The following is a 25,380-nucleotide window of genomic DNA, read 5'->3' on the forward strand; positions in this document are numbered from 1 at the left end:
AGCCATTTTGCCCATTTTGGACTGCTTTATCTCCTGACCTGAAAGTATCATCTTGGCTTCTTAGCAGCCTAGAAACCCCTTTGTGTAAGCTCCAGCAAATGTTCCCTTTATGTGTTGCCTGTGCAGGGCCGCATTAACACCATAAGGGGCCCCCGGGCTTTACCTCTTAGGGGCCCTTCATCAACTAGAACTACAGTCTACATTCACTCAGTCTTGATAATCACAAAGTGTGAGTCGTCAGCCTTTAATTTTGAAGTAATAAATGCCATTAACAGAACATCCAAACCTAAAGCTCTGTCATATAAAATATGCACAAATATCACTGCATGAACTACGCACATAGTCGGACATATGGTGCCAGTGTGAATGACGCTCGGGACGGATTTGTCACGAAAGTTGATCATTTGCACTGATTTAATCCTTGCCGATTTAAACATTCAAGAGAGTTTAAAGCATTAAAGGTCCCATGGCATGAAAATTTCACTTTATGAGGTTTTTTAACATTAATATGAGTTCCCCTAGCCTGCCTACGGTCCCCCAGTGGCTAGACATGGCCATAGGTGTAAACTGAGCCCTGGGTATTCTGCTTCGCCTTTGAGAAAATGAAAGCTCAGATGGCCCAATCTGGAATCTTCCCTTTATGTCGTCGCAGGGAGGAAGCGCAGAGATAGCGGTTTCCGTGGTAACGCTGGTACACAAAGCAGAGCTCTGCTCACAAAAGCTGCTTTATCAGACATTACATGAAAGATGAAACGAAAATGACATCCCAAATTTTTTGAAAACAGTCGGTTTCCTTCAGAAATACAGTGATATAAAAACACCCGCACTGTGTTTCGATTTTGCAAAGCTGGTTAAGGCCACACCCCCACCATCCACCTTGCCCCGCCTCTCTCCTCCTCATTAGCATTTAAAGCTACAGACACAGAAATGGCAGGTCCTAAGGAAAGCTCATTGTGGGACTGGCTCGTAGTGGCTGAAATTCTGCACCAAGGCTGAATTTCGGGAAACAGACTTCAGATACAGTACTAGGGACCACTCAGGCCTATATAAAAGCATCCAAAAAGCAGCATGTCATGGGACCTTTAAAGGGCAAGAAGACATGAAAGGTAGGTCCATTTGGTATGTTCTGCAAGCACACAGAGCCGCGTCTCAGCGCGCGAGCCCCAAATTGCCTTTCTTTCCGCAAGTTGTTCTTGAACAGAAAAAAAAAACATACAAGAGTAGGCTATGCAATATTTTATTTTACATTTTATTATTCAGTTTCTGTACATGAACATCTACAATATCCAAAACCTAAAGCATTGTTATATATCTACCTATACACACATTATTATTATTTTTTTTTATCTTTGTTCTGTTTATTTATTTGTGCTATTGCTTATAATTTGTTCATTTGTTCTTAATGACTGTTCACTTGTCTTCTGTTAGAATCGAGAATTTTAAAATTGAACTGGTATCTATAAATTTGGTATCAAAAACAATGATAACAAAACTATTTTATTTTTGGTGGCAGGGCAAGTAAAAATTTAAACCACTGTTGAGCCCTTATGGCCAAATCACATATGTTACCCGTGCTGGCAAAATGAGTCGGAATGTGCACGGGCCAGTTTTGAGCTACAGACAAAAAAAGTAAAAAATGTTGATTTTGGTCAAATTTCAGGTTTTCACAAAAATGAGTTCATTAAGCCCTCGTCTATCCCAATGCTCCAAATAGTAATTAAACATCTAAAATGATCTTTATTTGTAAGTTTTCTGAAAGGAGTAGCTGGAGTAGTGCCGCTGACTGATTTATGAATCGCGCACACAGGCCTAATGGCGCTTCTGCCAGCGCGCGATCCCGATAAATACCTATAGCCTACTGTATACACAGAATTACAGTATTTAAGTAGGCTGTTCACGCAGACATAATCAGTCTTAATGTCTTAAGTGAACTTTTCGGGAACTGTTGGGGAAAACATCTGATTATATCAGATCCGTGCACAGTAGCCTATGTCTTAATATATAGCCCGTCTGTCTCAATGTTAGTCTAACAATAAAAGGAAAGATGGCTGCTCTTGATTGAACTGCTATTGTAGTTTTAATAATCAATTTATTTGTAACGAACACACTAAAGTGATTTTTGCATTTGATTATTTGAATGCTTGTTGCTTTGTTTAGGTGTAAAATGAAAAAAGCAATTTGTTTCTTTCTTATATTTGTTCTACTTTTTTTTTTTTTTGCATCTATTCTTATTTATAATAACAAAATTGCTTTATTGTGATTATTAATATATTAATGATCATTAAGAAAATAATTGGAGGAAAAGATGCAGCGTTGCTGTGATTTTGTTTTGGATCCTTCAGAAAACTTTTAACACTGTTTTTCTCAGAAGTTACTTTGCTGACTTCATCGAATTCAAACGGCTGTAGCTCAGTCATTTTTCGTCCGATTCCACCGAAATATATATTATTTTGAATAGGGATGCACCGAAATGAAAATTCTTGGCCGAAACCGAAAACCGAAAGAAATTATGCCAATTATTAGTACCATTGCATTTATGGCCATGACTGTGTACTAACTTTACTAAAATCAAGGCATTGCAATTGCATAAATTAATATTAAAGTTTCAAAGAATAAATCAATTACAAATTATGCAAATATTTATTTAGCACATTGCAACAATGCACAGTATAAAATAAAATTCAAACTAAAATGTTTAACTTGACCCCACTCATGTGTACATTAAATAATAATGTACAGGCCTACTGGCCTGCTGAAAGGTTGTAAAATTAAATGTTCTCTCATAAAAACAAAGTGCATTTAGGTCAAGTGCATTTAAAATTTTTCTCTGTACAAGAAAGTGCATTCAGAACAAGTGCAACTGCTTAAAGATACAATAATATTTTCTCTGTAGGCCTTCAACATAATAGTGTATCAAAACAAAGACTGCCATATGTTAACTTTTGTGTATGTTTATGCCCTTTGCCTTGACACCATCACTGGAAAACTTCCTTGCCTTTTCAAAAACGTCCGCCACAGACGGAGTGGGCGTGCTCGGAGGCGTTTTCCTTTTCTGTGCCGCGTTCCTCTCATATTCAGCGTAGCGATCGGAATGTTTTGCATGCGATAGTCACGCGCATCTCGTCAGTAAAGCCGGTTCCGTGATTAGCGCTAAATCTCCATCACCTGTTTTCAAATGGAGCGGCATTTAATACACAGAGCCGTAGTTCACTGACAAACTACGCAATTCGCGCTCAGAATCGCAGATGAATCGCCTGCGATATTGAACGTGATATTGCGTAGCTTGTCAGTGAACTACGGCTCTGTGTATTAAATGCCGCTCCATTTGAAAACATCCGTCCACACCGCAGACATGTTGCTTCAGACAAGCACGTGCAGGTCGCGGTTTCTGTTTGCGTCATCACAACGTTTCAGCTGTATTGTTTCGGTGATAAAAGTCTTTCGGCCGAAAACCGAAAATGCACTTTTGGGCCATTTTCGGCCGAAAATTTTCGGTGGCCGAATATTCGGTGCATCCCTAATTTTGAAGGTCTTTTAATAGAGAATTTGAAAATAAAAGTAACTTATTTTTGGAAAATTTGCTCATTGTGACTCATTTTGCCAGAACAGGTCACATTCATAAATCTTCAGTTGCCTCAGGATTTGATTATGATTATGATGCATCACAATGCATCTTTTCTTCCAATTATTAATTAGTTAAAGAATCATCAAAATAAAGCTCTTTTTGTTATTTTACCTTTGTTATTAAAAATAAAACAAAGATGCAAATTAAAAAAACAGTAGAGCAAATACAAAATAGGCCTAAGAAAAAATGGAATTAACAGTCCTTTACTTTTTTCATTTTACATATAATTTACAGAAGCATTTAAGTAAGAATAATACAGAAATGTAATAATCAAATGTAAGTTATAATAATTGCATATTCTTTAGTGTATTATTACAATTAATAAAGCTACAAAAGTGATTCAGTCAAGAGCAGTGAGTAATTAGCTATTTTCTTTCGTTGTTTGAGGTGTAGCCTATATTAAGATCTAAATCACGAATCTAATCTGTTACACATCAGATTTTTTACACAACTGTTTATGTTCACTTCCACAGCTGTAGTGTGTAGTCGCTAACTAACTACTGCGAGCTCAAATATGTTAAGATGGAAAAGTAGTTAATTATTTAACTAATAGCCTACTGTATCTAACTACTGATAGCATATGACCTACCTGCCATGATCTGCATCGGCATCTTCTCCTAGCCCCGCGTTAATATGCCGTGAGCGTCGAAAGTTTTGGCAATTTTTCTCTTTTCTGACTGGCTGAAACTTCTCGCGCAGCACTTGCGACGCCCGCACGTGCATTCAAAGCAAACCGATAAAGCGTAATTTTAAGGGAACAGTCAACTCATTATAAATGAGTATATTACAATATTTTCCGGCATCACCGGGGCCCCCCTCAGCCCGTGGCCCTGCCCTGCCCCAGTCCTGCTGGCGGTTGTGTTTTTGTAGTTTTTGTTTGTTTTGTTGTTAGTTTTGTTTTCTTTTTTCATTTTATAAAGCCCACTGAACTCGGCATTTGAGTCCTCGCTCACCATAAAACCTGACACATTTTCGATTCATTTTAATGCATCTTTGCTGAATAAACGTACTCATTTCTTACTTACCCCTTCATACTTGTGCTATATAATGGTTACCATGAAAATATGAAGAAGCACAACTATTTTCAACATTGATAATAATCATGTTTCTTGAACAGCTAATCAGCATATTAGAATGACTTCTGAAGGATCGGGTAATACTGAAGACTGGAGTAAGAGATTTACTAAAATTTAAAAGACTTCCTTCAAAAAACATTAAAAAAAATCTATACAGCGTGTGCATAATTATTAGGCACATTAACATTCTGATCATATTTTTTTCTAAGCACGTTACCAATTCCAAACCACATCAATCTCAAAAACTACTATTAATTTTGTATTTAATCATTTATAAGTGATATATAATTGTCCATGAAGGTTAGAAGTGAAAAACTCCTTATATTCAGGTGTGCAGAATTATTAGGCATGTTTTCTTTTAAAGATAAAATGAGCCAAAAAAGAGATTTAACTCAGACTGAAAGTCAAAAATGGTTAAATCTGTACATCTGTTGCAAGAATATTTGCATGTATACTTTTGCCTTTTTCTCAAGTGAACTTGAGCTATTTTTATTAACAGTATCTGGTAAACAGTGTTCCCTTGTTCCCTTTATATTTTCCCCTATTATGTTGGTTTCGATTCACCCACCTGCCGTCAATGTCTTCTATGTCTTTAATGAAGAGTCCTCCCTGGTGTTTGCACTGGTTCACACACGCTCGTATTTTGTCTTTGCCTTTGTAAATGATGTAACATTTGCCATCCTCTTGGTTTTTCTTAAAATTAATTCCATCTTTCAGTGCCCGGACGTCTTCAGCCTCCAGTCGCAGGACAGTCTTTGAGACCTGAGATGTCATTGTGCTTCAGATCTAGAGACAAGTGAGACTTTGGTTCATCCTCAGTGCGGTCAGATCTTATAAAAGTTATTAGTTCATGTTCCAAACCTCATAAAAGGGCTGTTCTATTAATTATACACTATTATAATGCATTGTTGATAGACAGGTGCTGCTAGAAATGTCATTGTACATGACTGGTTTAAAACTAAGTTCTTTATTCAAGAATAAATCAATTTGTCTGAAATGGATACTTTAACGACTAAACAAACCTAAATTTGAGCTAAATTTATGCAAAACCAAGTAACTGTTTGTACTGGAAATATAATTTCCCACATTTTTTTGCTGTCAAATAATCTTCAAATCAAGATTTTTTTTTTTATCACATTGATTTCTAATAATTTCAGAGTTTGTTAAAAAGAGTTATGTACTGTAGACAGAGCGACATTACCTTTAATTGTGGGCTGGTTCCAGGAGTAAATGTGAGCAGGAGGAGTGTGTGTGATCTGCAGCTCACATGTGAAGCTGAAAGTGAAGGTCCGCTCTCGTTATCAACTTAAACTGGCAGGGCATACACTGACGTACACTCTACCTGGCCATGTTAAATTTATTTATTTCCTTTACTAATTTTAGATAACTTAGTTAAGTAGATTTTACTTATTTCTGTATTTAAATTTTACTTAAAAAATATGCGTGCAAAAACTTGCAAAATAAAAATTAAGTAAATTTATCTTCTTATTTTTTTCAGTGTAGCCATCACTTCACCCTGAAAAGGTCCTCATCCTAATTTTATACACATTTTAGTTGAACAGACTTTTTTTTGTGTTTGTTTGTTATAGCTGCTCAAGTGTATTGAGTACACTGTAAAAAAAAAAAAAAGATTATTGGAGCTTGTTTTACAAGAAAATAATTAGTCATGTAATTAAATGTTCTCCCATGCTTTGTAGATTCCAATATACTCAAATCTGTGTTCTTTGAGTACATGGAAAAGAGTGTTAGTGTTTTTAAGGTCATTTATCTGTAATACTGAAAGCATAATTACTTTTCACCACACTGACATTTCCACATCAGTTTCTCATTGAGTAAAGCAATATGTAAATAATTGCCAACAATCTGATCGTGAGCGCTGCTCTTCAGCACAATGGTAAGCACAAAAGTCAACCTAACAAAAAACTCTTTTGAATGTTAAATATACATAAGCTTACTTAGAATTGCTGGATGTAAACTCTGAGGAAAGTGTTCAAAGTCTAAACATTCAATTCTGCATTGTCTACAAACAGGTTCTGTATTATGTTTTTAAATTAAACTAGATGACAGATGAAAAAAAAAAAGGAAGACAAACTTTGTTAGCTTGAGAAAGCCTAGTCTGAAAGTTTGAAGTAGCCTACTTGTAAAAGATTGATGTTTGAAACGGTTTTAAAGATAGATAGATGAACTGAAAATGAACTATGGCCTTTAGAATAATTTAGGTGAAAAACAAATAAAGGTGGAAAATGAAAAAACATTCTCCTTCAATTCAGATAAGGATAAGACCAAGTCTAGAGTCCATCTGCTCAAACATGTGAATAATATTTAATGTGCTTGTTAATAGCAGTGATAGCGGTATCTTCTGCTTTTGATAAGGCAAGACATGTTTTATTATGGGGCTGACCTTCAAATAATGTAGAATGGATGTAGAAATGTGACATTGCAGGCAACAATAAGTAAGTTATATTTTGCTTCCATAAGCAGTCTTCTTTCAGAGTGTAGAATAGTGCACATTGAAGTGTTTATTTAAGTACACTCTCAGAAATAAAGGTACAAAAGCTGTCACTGGGGCGGTACCTTTTCAAAAAGTACACTTTTGTACCTATTAGGTTCAAATATGTACACTTTAAGTTCTAATATGTACCTTTAAAGTACCAAAATGGACCCTTTAGGTACAAACATGTACCTTTTGAAAAGGTACCGCCCCAGTAGGTGCGTTTACATGTACACTTTTTTGTCATTCCGATTAAAATCATTCCGATTGAAAGATTCGATGAACTGTTTACATGAGACGTTATCTAATCCGATATGGTGTTTACATGTGCCTGTGCTTTCGATTTTAGGATATGCTAATAGCCTACAGTGACAACAAAAACAAGTCACCAGAGGAAAAAACGCCCATATTTACGTTAATATTTTTAATATCTGTTTGCACTTGCTTAGAATAAACGGTTAATATTTGAATCCCTTGCGTTCATTCGAGCGCTCAGTCATATGGCCAGAACGCGATCATAGAAATCATATGTCCCTTTGTAATGCAGCTGAGATTAATTGTACTCTGATACTACAAAGTTGTACTGTACTTAAATGGAACAAATACGCGATTTCTTACGAAGAGTTGCTGAACAATGAATCAAAGAAGCATTATCACAATCGTGTTTCGTACAACATTCATGGCGTGAGCACTAAATTCAAGCAGACCGGAAATTATGAATCTGTCATCTATACAAATACAAATGACAAAGGCAACTTTTGGTCAAGTTGTTTATTTTCATTGAGCTACTTTCACTATCATCACTGTGTTGTTTCTAAGCTGAAAAGCAGAAAATTGCGCTTCATTTCAGATCTGTTTTTCACTCCGGACATGAGAGCAGATAGTCCGTCACACAGCAAGCGTTCTCCTTTCTAATGTGTTTTTAACTGTATAATGGAAATTTTAACTTTATACCTCCACTATTACCCAGTCTCTACTGTAGTGTCGGTGTCCCCAAATCACAGAATGTACCGTTGCCGACATCATCACGTTCACGTTCTGACGACCCGACCTCTGGACGTGATGACGTAGACGCAAAGTAATCGGTTTAAAGTGTTTACATGGCAGGATTTTAATTTTGTTCGGTTTATAGAAAGGTTTATCCCACCCCTCTCAAACCGATTACAATTTCATTCGGTTTGGGCATTTTTATTCCGATTGAGGTGTTTATATGGAGCATTTTCATTCGGATTGGACTTTTAAACCGATTACAATGCTCCATGTAAACGCACCTACTGACAGCTTTTGTACCTTTATTTCTGAGAGTGTACATGTTATCTATTTGTCTGTATATTTCAGTCACAATACATATGTTTAAAGGGCGTTTACGTAAGCAACATTGACATACACCAAACTGAATTTGAATTTCGAATTGATTTTCTGCTGTTATGTGAATGTTTTCTAGCTGCTGTCTTTCCACGGTTGAAACACTCATTGAGTGATTACATGAAACACTATACATTCAGTCAGGGGCGGATCTACCAGGAAAAACTGCCACCCTAAGAAAAAGCTGTGCCACCTCAGAATTATCACAGAATAAAATATAAATGTAAGCAGTGTTTCATGTGCTACTATTCAGCCGCGGCGATGACAGCGTAACAGAAAATAATGGGGGAAAAAAACAAGTCTTTCACTAAACTGTGCACGATAGTAGTTATAACCAATACGTCACATCACTTTGATGATTTATGACCTGATTTATGACCAAATTTATGGCTATATGACCCCTCTGTCACCCTGACTGTCACGTCACAGGGGTCCTGTCAGCCCTGACTGACATGACAGTAGGATGTGTAATCAAAAGATCTAAACAGATGACATTTGATTTGACATTTGTTGGATTTATGGCTGGATTTATGATGTTTTTATCACTCACCTGTGCCATGGGGTTTTTATGGCGTTCCTTCCTGGCCTGTAGCTAACGGTCAGCCTGGAGGTGTTGGGCGTCTTCCTGGTTCTGGAAAAATGGCTAAATAATGGGTGATGTAGTGGCACCTTAACAGGATCGATGTTTGTTTGATTTGACATTTGTTGGATTTATGGCTGGATTTATGATCGATGTTTGTTTGATTTGTATGGCATATGTTATTGCCTAATCATAATTTGTTCCTACCGGCTTGTCTACATCCGCCTCTGAATAAGGAAGGTTGTCAGGACGTCTACCTTTCCAGGTTGGGGATAAAAGAAAGGTGTCGTGTCTGAGGGTTGTTCTTTGTTTTTGGGGGGATGGAAGACATCCAAACACGTGTCTAATGTCAAACCCCTAAACGGTTCAGTTCTGCTTGATCTACAGGCTAAATGTTGATAGCTAAGACATCACTGTTTTGATTGTATGAAAACTGAAACATAGAATTAAAGAATTCACCAATTGATGAAAATTTCTATATGCGTCTGAAAAAGGTGCATGTTTTTCTTTATCATCTCAATGTGTGTATGCTAACACCTCTGTAGGATCAGAACAACCTCATCTGTAGGTTGAATAGATAAACTTATAAAGAGGAGTCTTAAGTTAAAAATTATTCAAACCACCAACTATCCATTTACTTCTGACAGTGAAGGTGATTGTGACAGCGGACGACAGTATCCTCTTTGTGCTTGTGTTAATGGCTTTACAGCATTCACTCATATAAATGTGCACAGAATCAGTTCAGTTCATTTTATTTATAAAGCACAATAAAACAACAATGGTTGACCATTGTGCTAAACAATATTGTTTAAATGAAAAGCACATGACATGATATGACAAGACAAACAAATAAACATTTTAAACAAGCCCTGCTTTAGACAAATAATCAACACTTTGGCTGATTATTTATAAATGTTGTTTTACTTTTGTTGTTATTTAATAAATGTTTTCATTTTAATCTGGAGATAGTGTGTGTACTGTAAAAGAACAAATATACATTTCACTTAAAACTTCCCAGTAAAACAATTACACCTACGGTTTTAAACATGTTTAAAAACACATTGTCACTAAAGCAAGTCATGCTGTCTATTGTCTTTAAATTAAACTTTAGTTTTATTCTTGAATTTCTTTAAAACAGCCTGATGATAATGCACCCAAGTGCTTTTCTCACACGAGTAGAAAACTCTTTGGATGTGTTTGTGACAAACACACAATTTTTTACTTCAGAAAAGTTTTTTTTTTTTGTAAATGTATGACTGAACCTTTCTCATTTGACAGACCTACGTTTTCAAATTATTTATTATTTCAAATTATGTTTAACAGCCACAGGGAATAGGATAATAGAAATGGAAAGGAAATTATGATAATAGTTGAAACATCCTTATATTTTATATCTCTTTAATTTTGAAAATCACAGATGCTGGTGCTTTAATCTTTTAGTAAACCATTTAAAACGACATGGTACCTAGAAAATAGTCAAAGTGTACAGGTTTTGTGTTCTAGGTGTGAAATTTACACCAATAAAGTTTTCATGAACATTAGAAAACAACATGTAGGCTATTCCCTGGGGCTGTTAAACATAATTTGAAATAATAAATAATAAACGTAGGTCTGTCAAATGAGAAAGGTTCAGTCATACATTTACAAAAAAAAAAAAAAAAAACTTTTCTGAAGTAAAAAATTGTGTGTTTGTCACAAACACATCCAAAGAGTTTTCTACTCGTGTGAGAAAAGCACTTGGGTGCATTATCATCAGGCTGTTTTAAAGAAATTCAAGAATAAAACTAAAGTTTAATTTAAAGACAATAGACAGCATGACTTGCTTTAGTGACAATGTGTTTTTAAACATGTTTAAAACCGTAGGTGTAATTGTTTTACTGGGAAGTTTTAAGTGAAATGTATATTTGTTCTTTTACAGTACACACACTATCTCCAGATTAAAATGAAAACATTTATTAAATAACAACAAAAAGTAAAAACAACATTTATAAATAATCAGCCAAAGTGTTGATTATTTGTCTAAAGCAGGGCTTGTTTAAAAATGTTTATTTGTTTGTCTTGTCATATCATGTCATGTGCTTTTCATTTAAACAATATTGTTTAGCACAATGGTCAACCATTGTTGTTTTATTGTGCTTTATAAATAAAATGAACTGAACTGATTCTGTGCACATCTATATGAGTGAATGCTGTAAAGCCATTAACACAAGCACAAAGAGGATACTGTCGTCCGCTGTCACAATCACCTTCACTGTCAGAAGTAAATGGATAGTTGGTGGTTTGAATAATTTTTAACTTAAGACTCCTCTTTATAAGTTTATCTATTCAACCTACAGATGAGGTTGTTCTGATCCTACAGAGGTGTTAGCATACACACATTGAGATGATAAAGAAAAACATGCACCTTTTTCAGACGCATATAGAAATTTTCATCAATTGGTGAATTCTTTAATTCTATGTTTCAGTTTTCATACAATCAAAACAGTGATGTCTTAGCTATCAACATTTAGCCTGTAGATCAAGCAGAACTGAACCGTTTAGGGGTTTGACATTAGACACGTGTTTGGATGTCTTCCATCCCCCCAAAAACAAAGAACAACCCTCAGACACGACACCTTTCTTTTATCCCCAACCTGGAAAGGTAGACGTCCTGACAACCTTCCTTTCAGAGGCGGATGTAGACAAGCCGGTAGGAACAAATTATGACTAGGCAATAACATATGCCATACAAATCAAACAAACATCGATCCTGTTAAGGTGCCACTACATCACCCATTATTTAGCCATTTTTCCAGAACCAGGAAGAGGCCCAACACCTCCAGGCTGACCGTTAGCTACAGGCCAGGAAGGAACGCCATAAAAACCCCATGGCACAGGTGAGTGATAAAAACATCATATAACGTCATAAATCGGGTCCTAAATCATCAAAGTCATGTGACGTATTGGTTATAACTACTCACGATGGTTGCACGCGCACGCAGCGTGCCCAGTGTAGTCGGCTTCATTAACAAAATGACTATTATCAACCAGTTCTTTTTGAGTCAAAACCACAAAGCGCAGCCTGTTCACTAACAAATTGTTTTTACATTTGTTCGTGAATCAGATACTGCTTCTCGGTTTATTCAAAGTCCTCTGATAAATCTAATCCCGTCCGGATATGTCTGAGAATCATCCTGCAATTGTTTGGTGATCCGATTCTCCGACCGCTCGCTCCACTTTCATCATGGATATAGAGGTCTTTCTGCCTTATCGGACGAAACAATAACATGAAATCAATAAGATGCCGATCACGAAAACTAATAGCAGAGTTAGGTAAGAATCTTGTATTGCAGTTTTCTCGATTGCTAACATAATATAACTGATTTTAGTTGGTCCATTTTCCCAAATCATTAATTCAGTTCTCAAAACAAAGACACATTTCTCAAAAAGTTTAACAATAAGTAAGTTAAACATTAGGGAGCAAAACTGATGACACCAATCAGAATCTCTGCATCCTAACAACGGAGAGAGGAGAGAGCTGAATGAATAATATACATGGGTTTTATGCTTACAGTATAATTACAGTACAGTACATAGATGCTGGAACGGGGGGCCCTTTTCCCCACTCCTCTAGGTGTCAGCCAGCTGTTTTTTTTTCAAAACTGAGTCCCAAAAGTCCACGTAAGAAGCATAACACGTACAGACTCCATTCGCTCTTTTGTTGTTCTGTTTTCTTTCAGGATCAAAAATACAACAAATGAAAGCGTTTATCTGTATTTCCGACTGATGAGAACTACGCATATACATTCATAAATCAGTCAATTTTGTATTTTATTATGAGATATTTTATTCTAATGTTATCAGTGACTCAAGCACTGATGGACCAAAGAGCAAGCATTTCGACATTTGCAGTAAAAACTTGAAATATAAATTCTCAGAAAATGCATTTAATACCAATATATTGAAACGTCTGTTTATATACTCCATTAATAAAAGAGTCCAGACATTGGAAAAATATCAGTCCACATGCGTTTTATATTTAATATGAGGGAAATAGACATGCATGCATGCGTGACACAAAAAATCTTTAACTTTTAGGTAGCAAAATATTTTTTAGTAATTCTGTCAATTACACTAAGGTTAGATTTCATTGAAGGTAAATTGGAGCGACCACACTGAGCTGTGCGTAACGCCCACAGACGTGAAGTGAACGAGACAGAGGCTGTCCGGTACTGTCTGAAATGGTTAACTCTGTGGCGATGCATGTGCAAAACTGATTTAACTAATCATAAAGTCAATCAGACTGAATGCTGAATTTTTTTTTTTTTTTACTGTACTGTATGTGGTGCATACCAAGTTCATACAATTCTTTGGTATTTGAACTTTTCTAGAGTTTTTCATCTACTGCAAGATTACTTTACAGTAGTAAAATGAAAAATTATCTGTTCTGAAAAGTTCATTATTAATTATTAAGTTCAAATTATTATTATTATCTGTAATTTATGTTTGACACTGAGCTGCAAAAATAAAGTAAAGAGTTTTTTGTTAAGTGTTATTGATCTCATGAGTGTTCAGGAAAGTTATCTGTGTATTTGAATTGTAAGCGTTTAAGAATACTTGTAATAACTAGATTGAAAAGTTTGAAAGACAAATTTATGCTGTCTTGTTTAAGAAACATAAATAGTTTGGTCAGTTAGATGCTCTAGATGTTTGCTAAAGTGTTGCTAGTTGGTTGCTAGGATATTCTGGGTGGTTGCTAGACTATTGATAGCATTCTGGGTGATTACAGACATTCCCACCTCTGGTAATAACATAAAAACTGATCCAGTTTCAATGCTTTGATATTATTGTATTTCTTTCTAATGTAAATTCAAAAGTGTTACTCTTAAACTTGCACTAAAACGTGATTTATACCATCTAAGTAGCCTATGTAATATTAATAGAACCACATGTCTTCTTTAATGATACAATCTCAGAAACATTTATAACCTGTTGAAGTTTTTTATGTAGTATTGACTTGGTGCCATGATGGATATTGAAATGTTGTTATTTATTTATTTATTATTACAGTATAGATGATTACTTAATGGTAAGGCAATATTTGTGAACACAACTGTGCATGTCAGACAATAAATCCCCAAAAACTATGCATGGGGGCTTGCTTTGGTGTTGCCACCCCTCGTAGACCCCATGCCACCCCTTTGCCACCCTAAAAATTATTTTCTAGATCCGCCCCTGCATTCAGTAAGTTGTAGTCTATCTTTCAACATAGATCGGATGTTCATTCAATGTTTATTTCATGCTAATTAGAATGTACTCTTGCTTCACTTGAACTTGAGGCAAAGCAGGAGCTTTGAAAAAAAAAAAAACAGATAACTACTCATACTACTTTAAGTTTCTAAGTATCTTGACAAAATCACTTTATCCACCTTATTTTGCAACATGGCAAGCTATCTTCTTTCAATGTGTGAGACTTCCTGCTCTTTAGATGCCACCTTTTTCCTAATGAGAAGCAAAGAGAGCTAAGCGTTTGCTGAAAATAAAGGTTAGGCTAGAAGGGATACAGCAAAAACTATTGGGCATGCGCACATCAATATAAAGTAATTTTTCTCACACTGTACAACAATAATTAGGCTACTGTTTTTGCATTATTGTAAGGGGTAGGTACATTTTACCCTATTAGGTAACAAATTTAATTTAATTTATTGTTAGCACCCGGTTTTTGCTGCATCCCTTCTTGCCACAACTGAAAATAACCAAAGCCGCGCACAGGTGACCGCCGAGCAGTAATTCCACGCCAGTCCTGTAGAGGTCAGTGATGGCGCTCTTGCGAGATTTCTGTCGCATACACACACACACACACCGAAGAAGGCATTTAGTCAATAACAGTGGGGCAATCGTCCTCATATGTGTAATTGAGCATTATTAATCGTCGCACAGAGATGGTGCTGTCCTCCTCGCAGCAGCTCGTTATGGCGTTCACGGCGGTGCTGCTGGTGTTTGTGTTGTTCCCGCGGATGTTCGGCGGCGGAGGAAGCAGAGACGGTCAGCCGTTCGATCCGCGGATCAGCAGGAGAGGTGCGGACTCGTGCGGACCAGCTTCGGCTGTGTTTGTTTACTTTCTGGCTCTGTGTTTACCAGTATATGTGACCCTGGACCTCAAAAGCAGTCAGTTTTTCGAAATTGAGATTTATACATCATATGAAAGCTGAATAAATAAGCTTTCCATTGATGTATGGTTTGTTAGGCATATATGACAATATTTGGCTGAGATACAACTATTTGAAAATCTGGAATCTGAGGGTGCAAGAAAATCGAAATATTAAGAAAATCGCCTTTAAAGTTGCCCAAATGAAGTTCTTAGCAATGCATATTACTAATCAAAAATTAAGTTTTGATATATTTACGGTAGGAAGTTTACAAAATATCTTCATGGAACCTGATCTTTAATTAATATCATAATGGTTTTTGGTATAAAAGAAAAATGGATAATTTTGACCCATTCAATCTATTGTTGGCTGTTGCTACAAATATACCCGTGCTACTTATGTCTGGTTTGTGGTCAAGGGTCACATATATTACTGCATATTATTTAGTGTTTAGTATTTTTTAGGTTTATTGTGGCTCTTAGATTTGTCTGTGTGGGTTTTTGCTGGATTTTACTATCGTTACATCTCGGGTCTGTTTACTTGACTCCAAAAATGTTTTTGTCATTGTATCTGTTTGTCATTTCATATAGCTGATGTTTAACACTTATTTTTATATTGAGAATTATTTTAGCAGAAGTGCAGATCAAGCTGTCTTTGTTTTTATTCATAGTGATGTGCAGCAGCCTCTCTGGAGCACAAGGGTCTCAATTCGCCTTTCCAAAAAACAAGGCCTTAAAAAAGAAGGTTTCAAATTGATATTCATGGTATTATATATATATATATATATATATATATATATGGTTATCCTTGGATCTTGTTATCCAGTTCAGATATCTAAATTTACTTAAATCAATTAACATTTACTTGAGGTGCAAAATTAAGAAAGAAAAATGAAGAAATGGAGATCTTTGGGCAGCTGTAGAGAACATATTGGTGTATTTATTCCTCATGTTTTCTTTACTTAATCTTAAAAAAGGTCTTTAAGCCTTAAATTTACCTTCATAAAATCTGCAGAAACCCTGGATGTGTATTTGAAGGATAATGAGTCTGTGTGTTTCTGCAGGTCCTGGTCCCGGTCCCAGTCTTGGTCCTGGGAGTGTGAAAAGTCAGCAGCAGTTCCACGGGAACGCGGCGCCTCAGATGTCTCAGAACGTGGAGAACATGCAGCAGATGAAGAATCTCATGGAGCAGGAGCTGAAGAGCGACAAATATAAATCCAACAACAATAAGGGCTACGTCTTCACCCTCATGCCCATCTACGCCATCGGTGTCGGGCTCTTCGCCGCGTATAAGTTTCTAAAGGTGCTGACTTTTGTTGTTATACATTAGAAAAAGTTTTATGTAGCAATTACGAAGAAATGGCAAGTAACAGATATAATTAACCATGAAATTTTGAAGCAGAAAAACTTAAATAGTATTTTCTTGCTTGTTAAAGAAAAGTCAGTCTACACACAAAAAACAAAACAAATTACATAGAAACAGCAGGTATTAACACATTGAAATTCAATGTTTTTTTTCATAGTTTAAGATAGATTATTAGAGTATGTTTTACAAAAAAATTATCTTTCTACCTAAAAGTTTCTTTATGATTATTTGTGAAATGAAAACCAAAGCCAATTTTTATAGGGACAAAAACACCTTCTGCTCTTTTGGTTTGCTGTTTGAGTTGCTTATGTCTTTGTTTTTGTTTGCAGATAAAGTCTGCAAGTGATTCTGAAGCCCAAAAAGCCAAAACAGCTCGAGGAGTGAAGAAATCAGGGGAGACAGGTGTGTGTTGTAAGGTCAACTCAATTGGCCCAACGAAGGTATCCAATGGTGGCTGAAGCTTTCCTGCGCAGTCTGTCTTTTTGGTGCGCAAATAATTTAATTTCAATTAAATTCTAATCTCACTCCATTTTATCATGACCTCGAATTTAGGTTAGAATGCCAGTTATTATTGATCATTGATCGGATAATTATCTAGACTTCTGATTATTCTCTTTAACACTTTAATCTTATTCAATCTTATAAATATTATTCCTATAACACTTTGAGTCTCGTTTTGGCCGGGTATACGGATCTCATACTTGGGAACTCGTCAGTCTTGGTCAGTGTTGGGTAAGTTACTCCAACAAAGTAATTAATTACTAGTTACTAATTACATCTTCAACAGTGTAATTAGATTACTTTACAAATTACTCGCTCCAAAAAGTATTTAATTACTTATTACTCATTACTTTCTAAATCCTATATCAACCTCGATAAGTTAATTATTGATGCAAGGGTAGACATGAAATGTTTTTTTTTTTTTATTATTCTTTCAAATAAATAATACATAACTACATAAATTATTCTGGTCACACTTTAGATTAGAGTCCAATTATCACTATTAACTCTGACCTTTGCCTCAGTATACTCCTAATTACTGCTTATTAATACTTAGTAAAGTAGTTGTTGACAATTAAGTTTAAGAATTGAGTAGGATTAAGGATTTAGAATAAGGTCTTCAGAATAAGACCTTAATATGTGCTTTTTAAGTAATAATAAACAGCCAATATCCCAGTAATATTCATGTTAATAACCAACTAGTTAATATTGAGAATTGGACACTGAAGTGTTACCAATATTCTTATTAACTAACCAAAGTTTTTAAAGTGAGATGGTTACAAAAAAGCATGCATTTTAAAGTTAGACTTTAAATTCTGATGTTAAATCCACTATTGTATTGTATTGTATATAAATGTTCTACAGTCTATACACAGTATTAAGGTCAATTACATAAACAGTAACTGTAATTAAATTACAGAAAGAATAAGAGTAATCCCTTACTTTACTTTTTCAAGGGAAAAGTAATTAAATTACAGTAACTAATTACTTAGTAACACTGGTCTTGCTGTAGGAGATCTGTACCTACTTTGCTCATTCCAAAATATATTATTTAGTCCCCATAGATCTGTAGACACTTAAAGTAAGACTATATCTAACCAGAGGTCAAGACCATCACTATATATCCAAGTTGACCAATTTAACGTCCTCTAATGGTAACTTTGCATAATCCTTCCATGATTTCTCACGTACACTTAGTTAGAATAACACTACAATAATCAGCGGTTGAGGCTTACCCTATTTAGATTGGTCAACAACACCCCTTTGCTCCAGCCAAGCTGCATTTTAATCCGTTTCTAATCTAAGCGTAGGTTTGTGGTGTTATGGATTTAACATATTCTACTAAAGTCAATAATCTCAGAGGGAGTCAGAATAAAATCAAATGTAACAATTTATTATCAGTCAGGTAAATATGTATTATGACAATTACATAGTCAATTCAGAGATATCAAATCAAATCAGTACTAGGCATTAAATTCTCAAAGATAAATCTAAGAGTAAAGGATGCATACCTGATTTACGAAAAAAATACATAGTATGGAGTGCATGGGCACACTACAGTCTCATCTGGCTACAGAAGCACGCTGATCTTCTTGCAACATTTTTTTTAAAGTACTTCAGATCAAGACAATCATCCTCCAAATGGAGACAGGAACTAACAAATGGAAATTGTTTTGATCAAGTCCTAGGTGTGAGAGTTTACACCTTTTTGGGGACATATGGTAATTTGCATGAAAGGCACTGGGAAATGGCACACCCTTTACAGTAAGCAAATCATCTCTATTCTCTTAGGATCTGTAGTACCTTTTAGTCTACTTCTTGTAAGATTGAGACCATTGTACCAGTCGACCTGAGACGATTCAAATGATGCCAAACATGACTGTGAGTATCACTTGCAGGTGCGGACTTAGTTAAGCGGCCGCTTAGGGCCCCGGGAGGCAGGTGGAGTCTGATATTGGCGAAACATATTTGGCAGACGCTCCAGTGCGCATTTGTGTTCTGAAGAGTGTCAAATGTTCACTCATCGCTCAAAACGTTGAGTTTTTGTCAAGTGCTGGGTTCTGCAAGCTCATGAATTCTCTCTTTATAACGACGTGTAGATTCGATGTAAATAAGAGATTCATCGTGCAGTGCAGATAGCTTCATTGATTAACGGAGCCTTGTGAGATCACGATGATCTGAAGTGAATGACAACTTTTAGTGATTATAATCCTGTCTGACTGTTTCAGAACGGATATATTAAAGGGCTCATGAAACCAAAATTCCCTTGATATTTTGACATGTAAGAGGTTATTGTACTATAAAAACATCCTGTAAGTTTCAAAACTTTCTTGTTAGTCTAAAAACAGCTTCTATTGAAGGCAGTCTGCCAAAACGACAGCTTGTGGAATGTTCTGCTCTATGATGTAATAGTGTGGATAAGCACCGCCTCCGCAGAAAAAGATCAACGCTTGCTTCTACATCGCTGCCTGTTTAGCCCCTCCCACTGATTCATGTATGTAGACTAGTGTTTACAATAGAGGGAAACACGCAGGTCTATGCAGAAACCAGACGTTAAAGATGCTCTGAAGACAACAAGACGCTGTTCAGTGCCAAGCTGTGGAAAAATGTGTGTTTGTGTTGCCTTCCTTCTGATCCTAACGTTAGGAAAATCAATGAACTTTATTTTTAATGAAGCGCCAGACCGCGTCAGTAAAAACTCGGTACTTTGTTCACTTTATTTTACCGTGGATTCGTTTACAAACAAGGCACAATTTGACATTGTAATTTTCAAAAAGATTGAAACTGAAAGGCGATGCTGTGCCGACTATATTGGATCTGACTGGAATGTTGCAACACAAGTGTGAGTAACTGTTTTTATTGCATGAGCACTTTTGCTTTGTCCCTCATTTGATATGTATTGAGTTATGTGTTTTTGACCTAAATCATAGCAGCTTCCATCTATGAGGAATGCACTCTGTTAAACATACACAACTATTAGCCAATCATGGCAGTGGGCTTTTACTTCTGAGTCTACAATCCTCCACGCCTGCTCAAACAGAGTGTTCTGATGAGGGGTTAAAAACAGGACAGAAAATATCCTATTACTTCTAAATTAAAAAAATCTTGATAACATTATAAGTGGACCTCAGAGAACAGTACAAAATAAAAAACAAAAGCAGTTCATTCGGAGAATAAAGTATCATGTTTCGTGTCATGATTTTATTTGTCTTGATGTTTCAAAATGACTTACTTGTGTGCTTTTCCTATGCACAACGGTGCAAACTGCTGCGCACTCGTACATATGTACAAATGCGATGACTGGAGATTTTTTAAATAATAGATTACATTTTCGATATGCCGTATGCCTTAAGAACACATGGAATATAGAATGAGTTGCATGGGATAATTTTATGACATTTGAATCCTTTTTGTCGAAAGATTGAAGAAGGTTAAAATTCATTAAATGGACAAGTGAGATGTAGAAACCAAAGTCTGTATGTTAATACACTGTGCATGTATTGTCCATATCTCAGAAGATCCAAGTGTCTGAGGTTCTTCAAGTCTTACAGTGTGCATGAATGACGATGCTTAAAAGTGCCTTCTTAGAAATGCCACCATAAATTTTATATTTTCAGTAAGTGATTTATTTTTTATTTTTTCTGAAGCATTTGTGGTTTTCCACAGAGAATCAGCTGAATGAGCTGGAGCAGAGACTGGCTCAGACCGAGAAGATGCTCAACTCCATCCTGACTCAGCTGGACCCGCTTACCAACTGGTGAGATCGGACATGCACATGAAAATGAGAAGTTGAACGTATGCAAACCTCTTTGTTTTAAATAAATGTGGTTTATTCAGTCATGCCACTATACACATGGTTAAAGCACATTCATAGCCTGATTGATTTGGTTATGCAAAAACAAAAATGGGCTTTGCGACATTGAAATGCACGCTGGTGGCGAGCGGCTCGTTGTTGGCTTTCAGCCGTGTGGGTTTGTTTATTCTGGGTGTTGTTCTGCAGTGTGAAGTCTGTTGCCATGGAGCAGAAGAGCGAGATCATGTCGCAGCTGCAGTGCATTCGGCAGCTAATGAAGAAGAGAGGCATGGAGTGTCCAAACATCAGGATAGAAGGTAAACACATCTGCTCCCGTACACACGCCCACGCAATTAACACAGTACCGCGCAAGCTTGTTAGTCTCGCCGCTGGTCGATAACAATAACACCAATGCTTAGACTCATGGAAACAAGTGCCACATAGGCTTTTGAACACACACCCGTTTGAAAAAAAGCCTAAATTAAAGGTTTTTAATTTATGGGGGAGTCGTGGCCTAATGGTTATAGAGTCAGACTCATAATCCAAAGGTTGCGAGTTCGAGTCTCCGATCCGGCAGGAATTGTAGGTGTGGGGAGTGAATGTCCAGCGCTCTCTTCCACCTTCAATACCACGACTGAGGTGCCCTTGAGCAAGGCACCGAACCCCCTAAGTGTGTGCACTTAGGATGGGTTAAATGCAGAGCACAAATTCCGAGTACTTGGCCACATGTCACGTCACTTTCACTTTTCACTTTTGAAAACATCTGTCTGTCTATCTATCTATATTATTATTATTTTTATTCATATTTATCTATTTTTAATTTCATTTAAATAATTTTGTGTAAATCATGCAATTAGAAGTTTGACAAATCCTTAAATAATTTAGCTATTATTTATCCATTTTTATGTATTTTTAATTTTATTTAAATAATTTTCAAAATCAATCATTTAAAAAAAATTAAATTTGCAATTAGGGAGTTTAGAAGGACAACAAATCCTTAAATAATATATCTATTAATCCATTTTTATTATTTTTGATTTTTATGTATACTTATCCATTTAAATGCTATCATTATTTTTGGCATTACAGTACTGAGAATGATATTTAATATTTAAAATGCATTTAATTGCATTTTATGTATCAATGTTAAACCTAATTGGAGGCTGTAAACATAAATCTTTTATATGTGAGTTTGCATTCATGTCAGTGAATAAGTACTTATGCTGCAGTAATGCAAGTTTTAGTTTACACACAACTAATGCAGATGACTGCAGTAAAGCAGCTCGCATATCTTATATATCATAATCAAGTTATTTGGTTAAACAAAGTCGCACTAAATCAGCCAGCATCATGTAGATCACACTGCCATTCACAGCGGTCGAGTTGAGCAGCGATGTGTTAATAGATCATGTTTTGTGATTATGTGCGTGTTGGAAACATTTATTAGATGCCTAAGTGACACTTGCTTTGGTATTTTCATACACAGTGCTGTGACATTCACACATTTTTAAGTGACTAGAAATGCTGTTGTACTTGTAAGCATGTGTTTTAGCATTGTGGTGTTGCACATCATGTGGTTATTTCTTTTAGAGCCGACATGTGAGCGCAACCTAGACAAACTCATCGAGACTTTGGCCGCAGCCGAGACGCTTCCAGAAGCTCAGGTGGAATCACAAACACACGCTGGAACGCAGCCACATGATCACCGAGAGCTCAGGCCTGAGTCTGAGGGAGAGGAGGAGCTGGAAGAGGACGAGGAGGAGAACAAACTTGCACCGAGAGAGGAAGACGTGGGAAGCGAGAGTGACTCTAGTATGCCGTCCCTCGAGGACTCGGCAGACGTCGGTGTAGATGATGTTACAGTCGCTCAGAATAGTCCAGAAGATCTGATGGCTGGATTACGAAGACGCAACAGGCCAGAGTAACTGTGACGAAAATCGGACACAAATCTATTTATTTATTTATATTATTCCTTGTAATGAAGCAGTCAGCACTACTTACTGGTTTCAATGCCTACGTCTACATATTTTACTGCATTTGAAGTTAACTTGAAATCAACATTTTTTTTATAGTAATGTTTATAAAATAAGTCTCTTATGCTCACCATGGCTGCTTTTATTTGATCAAAAATACAATAAAAATTGTGAAATATTATTGCAATATAAAATAGCTGTTTTCCGCGTGAATATATTGTAAAATGTTTTTTATTCCTGTGATGCAAAGTTGAATTTTCATTTTATTTTATTTTATTTATTTATTTATTTTTTATCTTACTTGCCCTAAACTTTAGCATTGTAGGTTATTACTGTTTCCACAAAATATTAAGCAGCAGAAATTCAGCTTTGCATCAAAGGAATAAATTACATTTTAAAATATATTCATATAGAAAACTGTTATTTTATATTGTAATAATATTAAACAATGTTTCTTTCTATTACACAAGATTTTTTTTAATCAAATAATTAATCAGTGAGGTTATTCCAAAGCAGAAAATATTTGTCGTCTTAATTTTTTTATCACAATGTAATAACTTGCCCCGCCTCTAAAATGACTTTCCTGTTTGCTGACATCAAGGCCATGTGGGCGGGGAAAATATCATCAAGAAATAGCCAATTAACCATTTAGTCATTAGTTCAGGAATCCTTAGCCAGCCTTTCTGAAATCTATAATTTTTTTTAATGAAAGTTACGTCAATAATAACAAATAATGACGTACAGAAGAAAAAATATCACATTATTGAAGTGAAACTAGATGTGAATGTCATGTCATGTTGACTTGTAAGTGTTCTCTGTCTTTTTTTTTGTTTGAGTCAGTCATAATCACAGGTATGTCAGTATGCACCTGCAGAAGTGGCTTAATTTCCCTCTGTGATTCGGGGAGGCTAGAGGAACGGTTCCAAGGCAGCTAGCGGTGTTTTGCAGATCGTGTGTCATTTGCATGTTTGCCGTGTCCTGCGGAGGAGGTTTAACACAGCTGCATGATTCTGGTATGACAATCATATGCTATGAAGCTTTTCAGATGTGAGGACCTCAAACGGGAGGTCTTTAGAGAGGCGTTACAGCTTTGAGCTTTAGTTTTTAAAACTTTCTTTTTTAACTTGAATGGAATACCAAACACTAAATGTGATCATACACGAGATGATATTCATGCACGTTGCTTTCTGTGCCACTTTTTTCAAATTTAGTGTTTTTATAAATCTGCTTTTCAAAGCCTGATGTTTCATGTTACAGATTTTTGTTACTTCTTTTGTTTCATCATTTTGCCAATCATATTTTGAGAATATAAAGAAAAAAATATGAATGTTCCAAAGTAGTGTTGATTCCTAAATCAAAATGTTCAGTAATATTTTTGGTGACTGTTTCAAACCAACAATTGCTGCTGTGTTTTAGGCATCATTTTAAAAACATGCAACTGGTCCTATTAGAAACATATTTTGTTGCATGTCCTTTGAATGATGTGATTTAGCATTTGGAGATCATTGGATGTGATTGGCATGTGATCAGACTCTGTACATCCCGTGCTCATTGTTTTTTGCCTTGTATTTGGTGTGGTTTAGATGAATAATATATTTATTATGAACAACTTTTGAAAGCCTTAAATAAACTCCAAAAATAAAATACATGTTCTGGTGTTTATAATTGCAGTTTGTATTACATTTCTAGGGCTATTAGTCTTTAACTGATCAGTTTTTGTCCTTATATTGTTATTATGCAGTAGCAGTTTTAGATCTTCCATATTATTAGACTCACCTGTTCTTCTCGTTAATGCAAATATCTAATCAGCCAATGAGGTCAATGCATGAACGCAAGATGCTCCAGTTATTAAATCAAAAAGAAATGGACTCTGTACATAAAATGAAAGTGTGCTTCTGGGATCTTCACCCTCAGACATCTCTAGAGTTTATAGCAGATGATGTGAGAAGACAGCAAGGTGTTGCATGCATGGACTACAACAGCTGAGCTCTTCTCATTACTGTCAGGTAAGAAAAGCAAGGGTGAGAAAGGCTCTGAATGTTGTTTCTAACCTTATTCATCCATTTATGGCCAAAGTCTTCACCGTATTTAGCCATTCACTGATCCTCTGACACGGCACATAAAATCGGCTAGATTGGCTGGTTTCTATGAAGTCAGGGTAAAGTGATCAAATGAGTGCTTTACAGAGAGACCAGTTTCAGACCGGATTTGCTTAAGTTTTCTTCATCCGATACGAGAACTTAATCTGATTCCAGTTTGTTTTAAGTTTATTTTTAATTTCTTTTAGTATTATTTTTTTGCAATCGACTATTCTTGTCTATTATTGTGGTTTGTATGTATTATTGTGCTCTATGTTGTTGAGACACTCTATCCACCTTAGATATTTTCTTTAAATGTGTGAGACTTCCGGTTCTAGAAGAATAACAAAGTGCAGCAAACGGTAAAACTATTTGAGCTACAAACCAGTATGTTTATGTTTATGA

General features: G+C 35.8%; 2 protein-coding genes across 7 annotated transcripts in view; one reads left to right on the forward strand and one right to left on the reverse strand.

Annotated features, from left to right (window-relative positions):
- The window catches only part of cmah (cytidine monophospho-N-acetylneuraminic acid hydroxylase), a 36,020-nt gene extending 30,038 nt beyond the window's left edge, over nt 1–5,982 (reverse strand). For all 6 annotated transcript variants that reach the window (XM_058772434.1, XM_058772431.1, XM_058772429.1 and 3 more), the window contains exons 1-2: nt 5,903–5,982; nt 5,270–5,487 (exon numbers count right to left, since the gene is read on the reverse strand). In XM_058772434.1, the coding sequence (XP_058628417.1) occupies nt 5,270–5,475 (206 nt within the window). In that variant the 5' untranslated portion in view covers nt 5,476–5,487; nt 5,903–5,982. The remainder of the gene's footprint in view (nt 1–5,269; nt 5,488–5,902) is intronic.
- Nucleotides 5,983–14,949: 8,967 nt separating this feature from the next.
- On the forward strand, nt 14,950–24,547 carry ccdc107 (coiled-coil domain containing 107). Its single transcript, XM_058773266.1, has 6 exons — nt 14,950–15,194; nt 16,329–16,567; nt 16,960–17,032; nt 20,798–20,888; nt 21,132–21,241; nt 22,515–24,547. The coding sequence occupies exons 1-6, from the start codon at nt 15,059–15,061 to the stop codon at nt 22,847–22,849; spliced, it is 984 nt and encodes a 327-aa protein (XP_058629249.1). The 5' UTR covers nt 14,950–15,058; the 3' UTR covers nt 22,850–24,547.
- Nucleotides 24,548–25,380: the final 833 nt, after the last annotated feature.

The sequence above is a fragment of the Onychostoma macrolepis genome, chromosome 04 (genome assembly GCF_012432095.1).
Source record: "Onychostoma macrolepis isolate SWU-2019 chromosome 04, ASM1243209v1, whole genome shotgun sequence".
Taxonomy (NCBI): domain Eukaryota; kingdom Metazoa; phylum Chordata; class Actinopteri; order Cypriniformes; family Cyprinidae; genus Onychostoma; species Onychostoma macrolepis.

What these genes read in the sequence shown, in the direction of transcription:
- ccdc107 (XM_058773266.1), top strand. Translation starts at nt 15,059, where the DNA reads ATGGTGCTGTCCTCCTCGCAGCAGCTCGTTATGGCGTTCACGGCGGTG. An exon ending in CCGCGTATAAGTTTCTAAAG is followed by an intron (nt 16,568 to 16,959) that starts GTGCTGACTTTT and finishes TTTTGTTTGCAG; the next exon opens with ATAAAGTCTGCAAGTGATTC. An exon ending in GAAGAAATCAGGGGAGACAG is followed by an intron (nt 17,033 to 20,797) that starts GTGTGTGTTGTA and finishes GGTTTTCCACAG; the next exon opens with AGAATCAGCTGAATGAGCTG.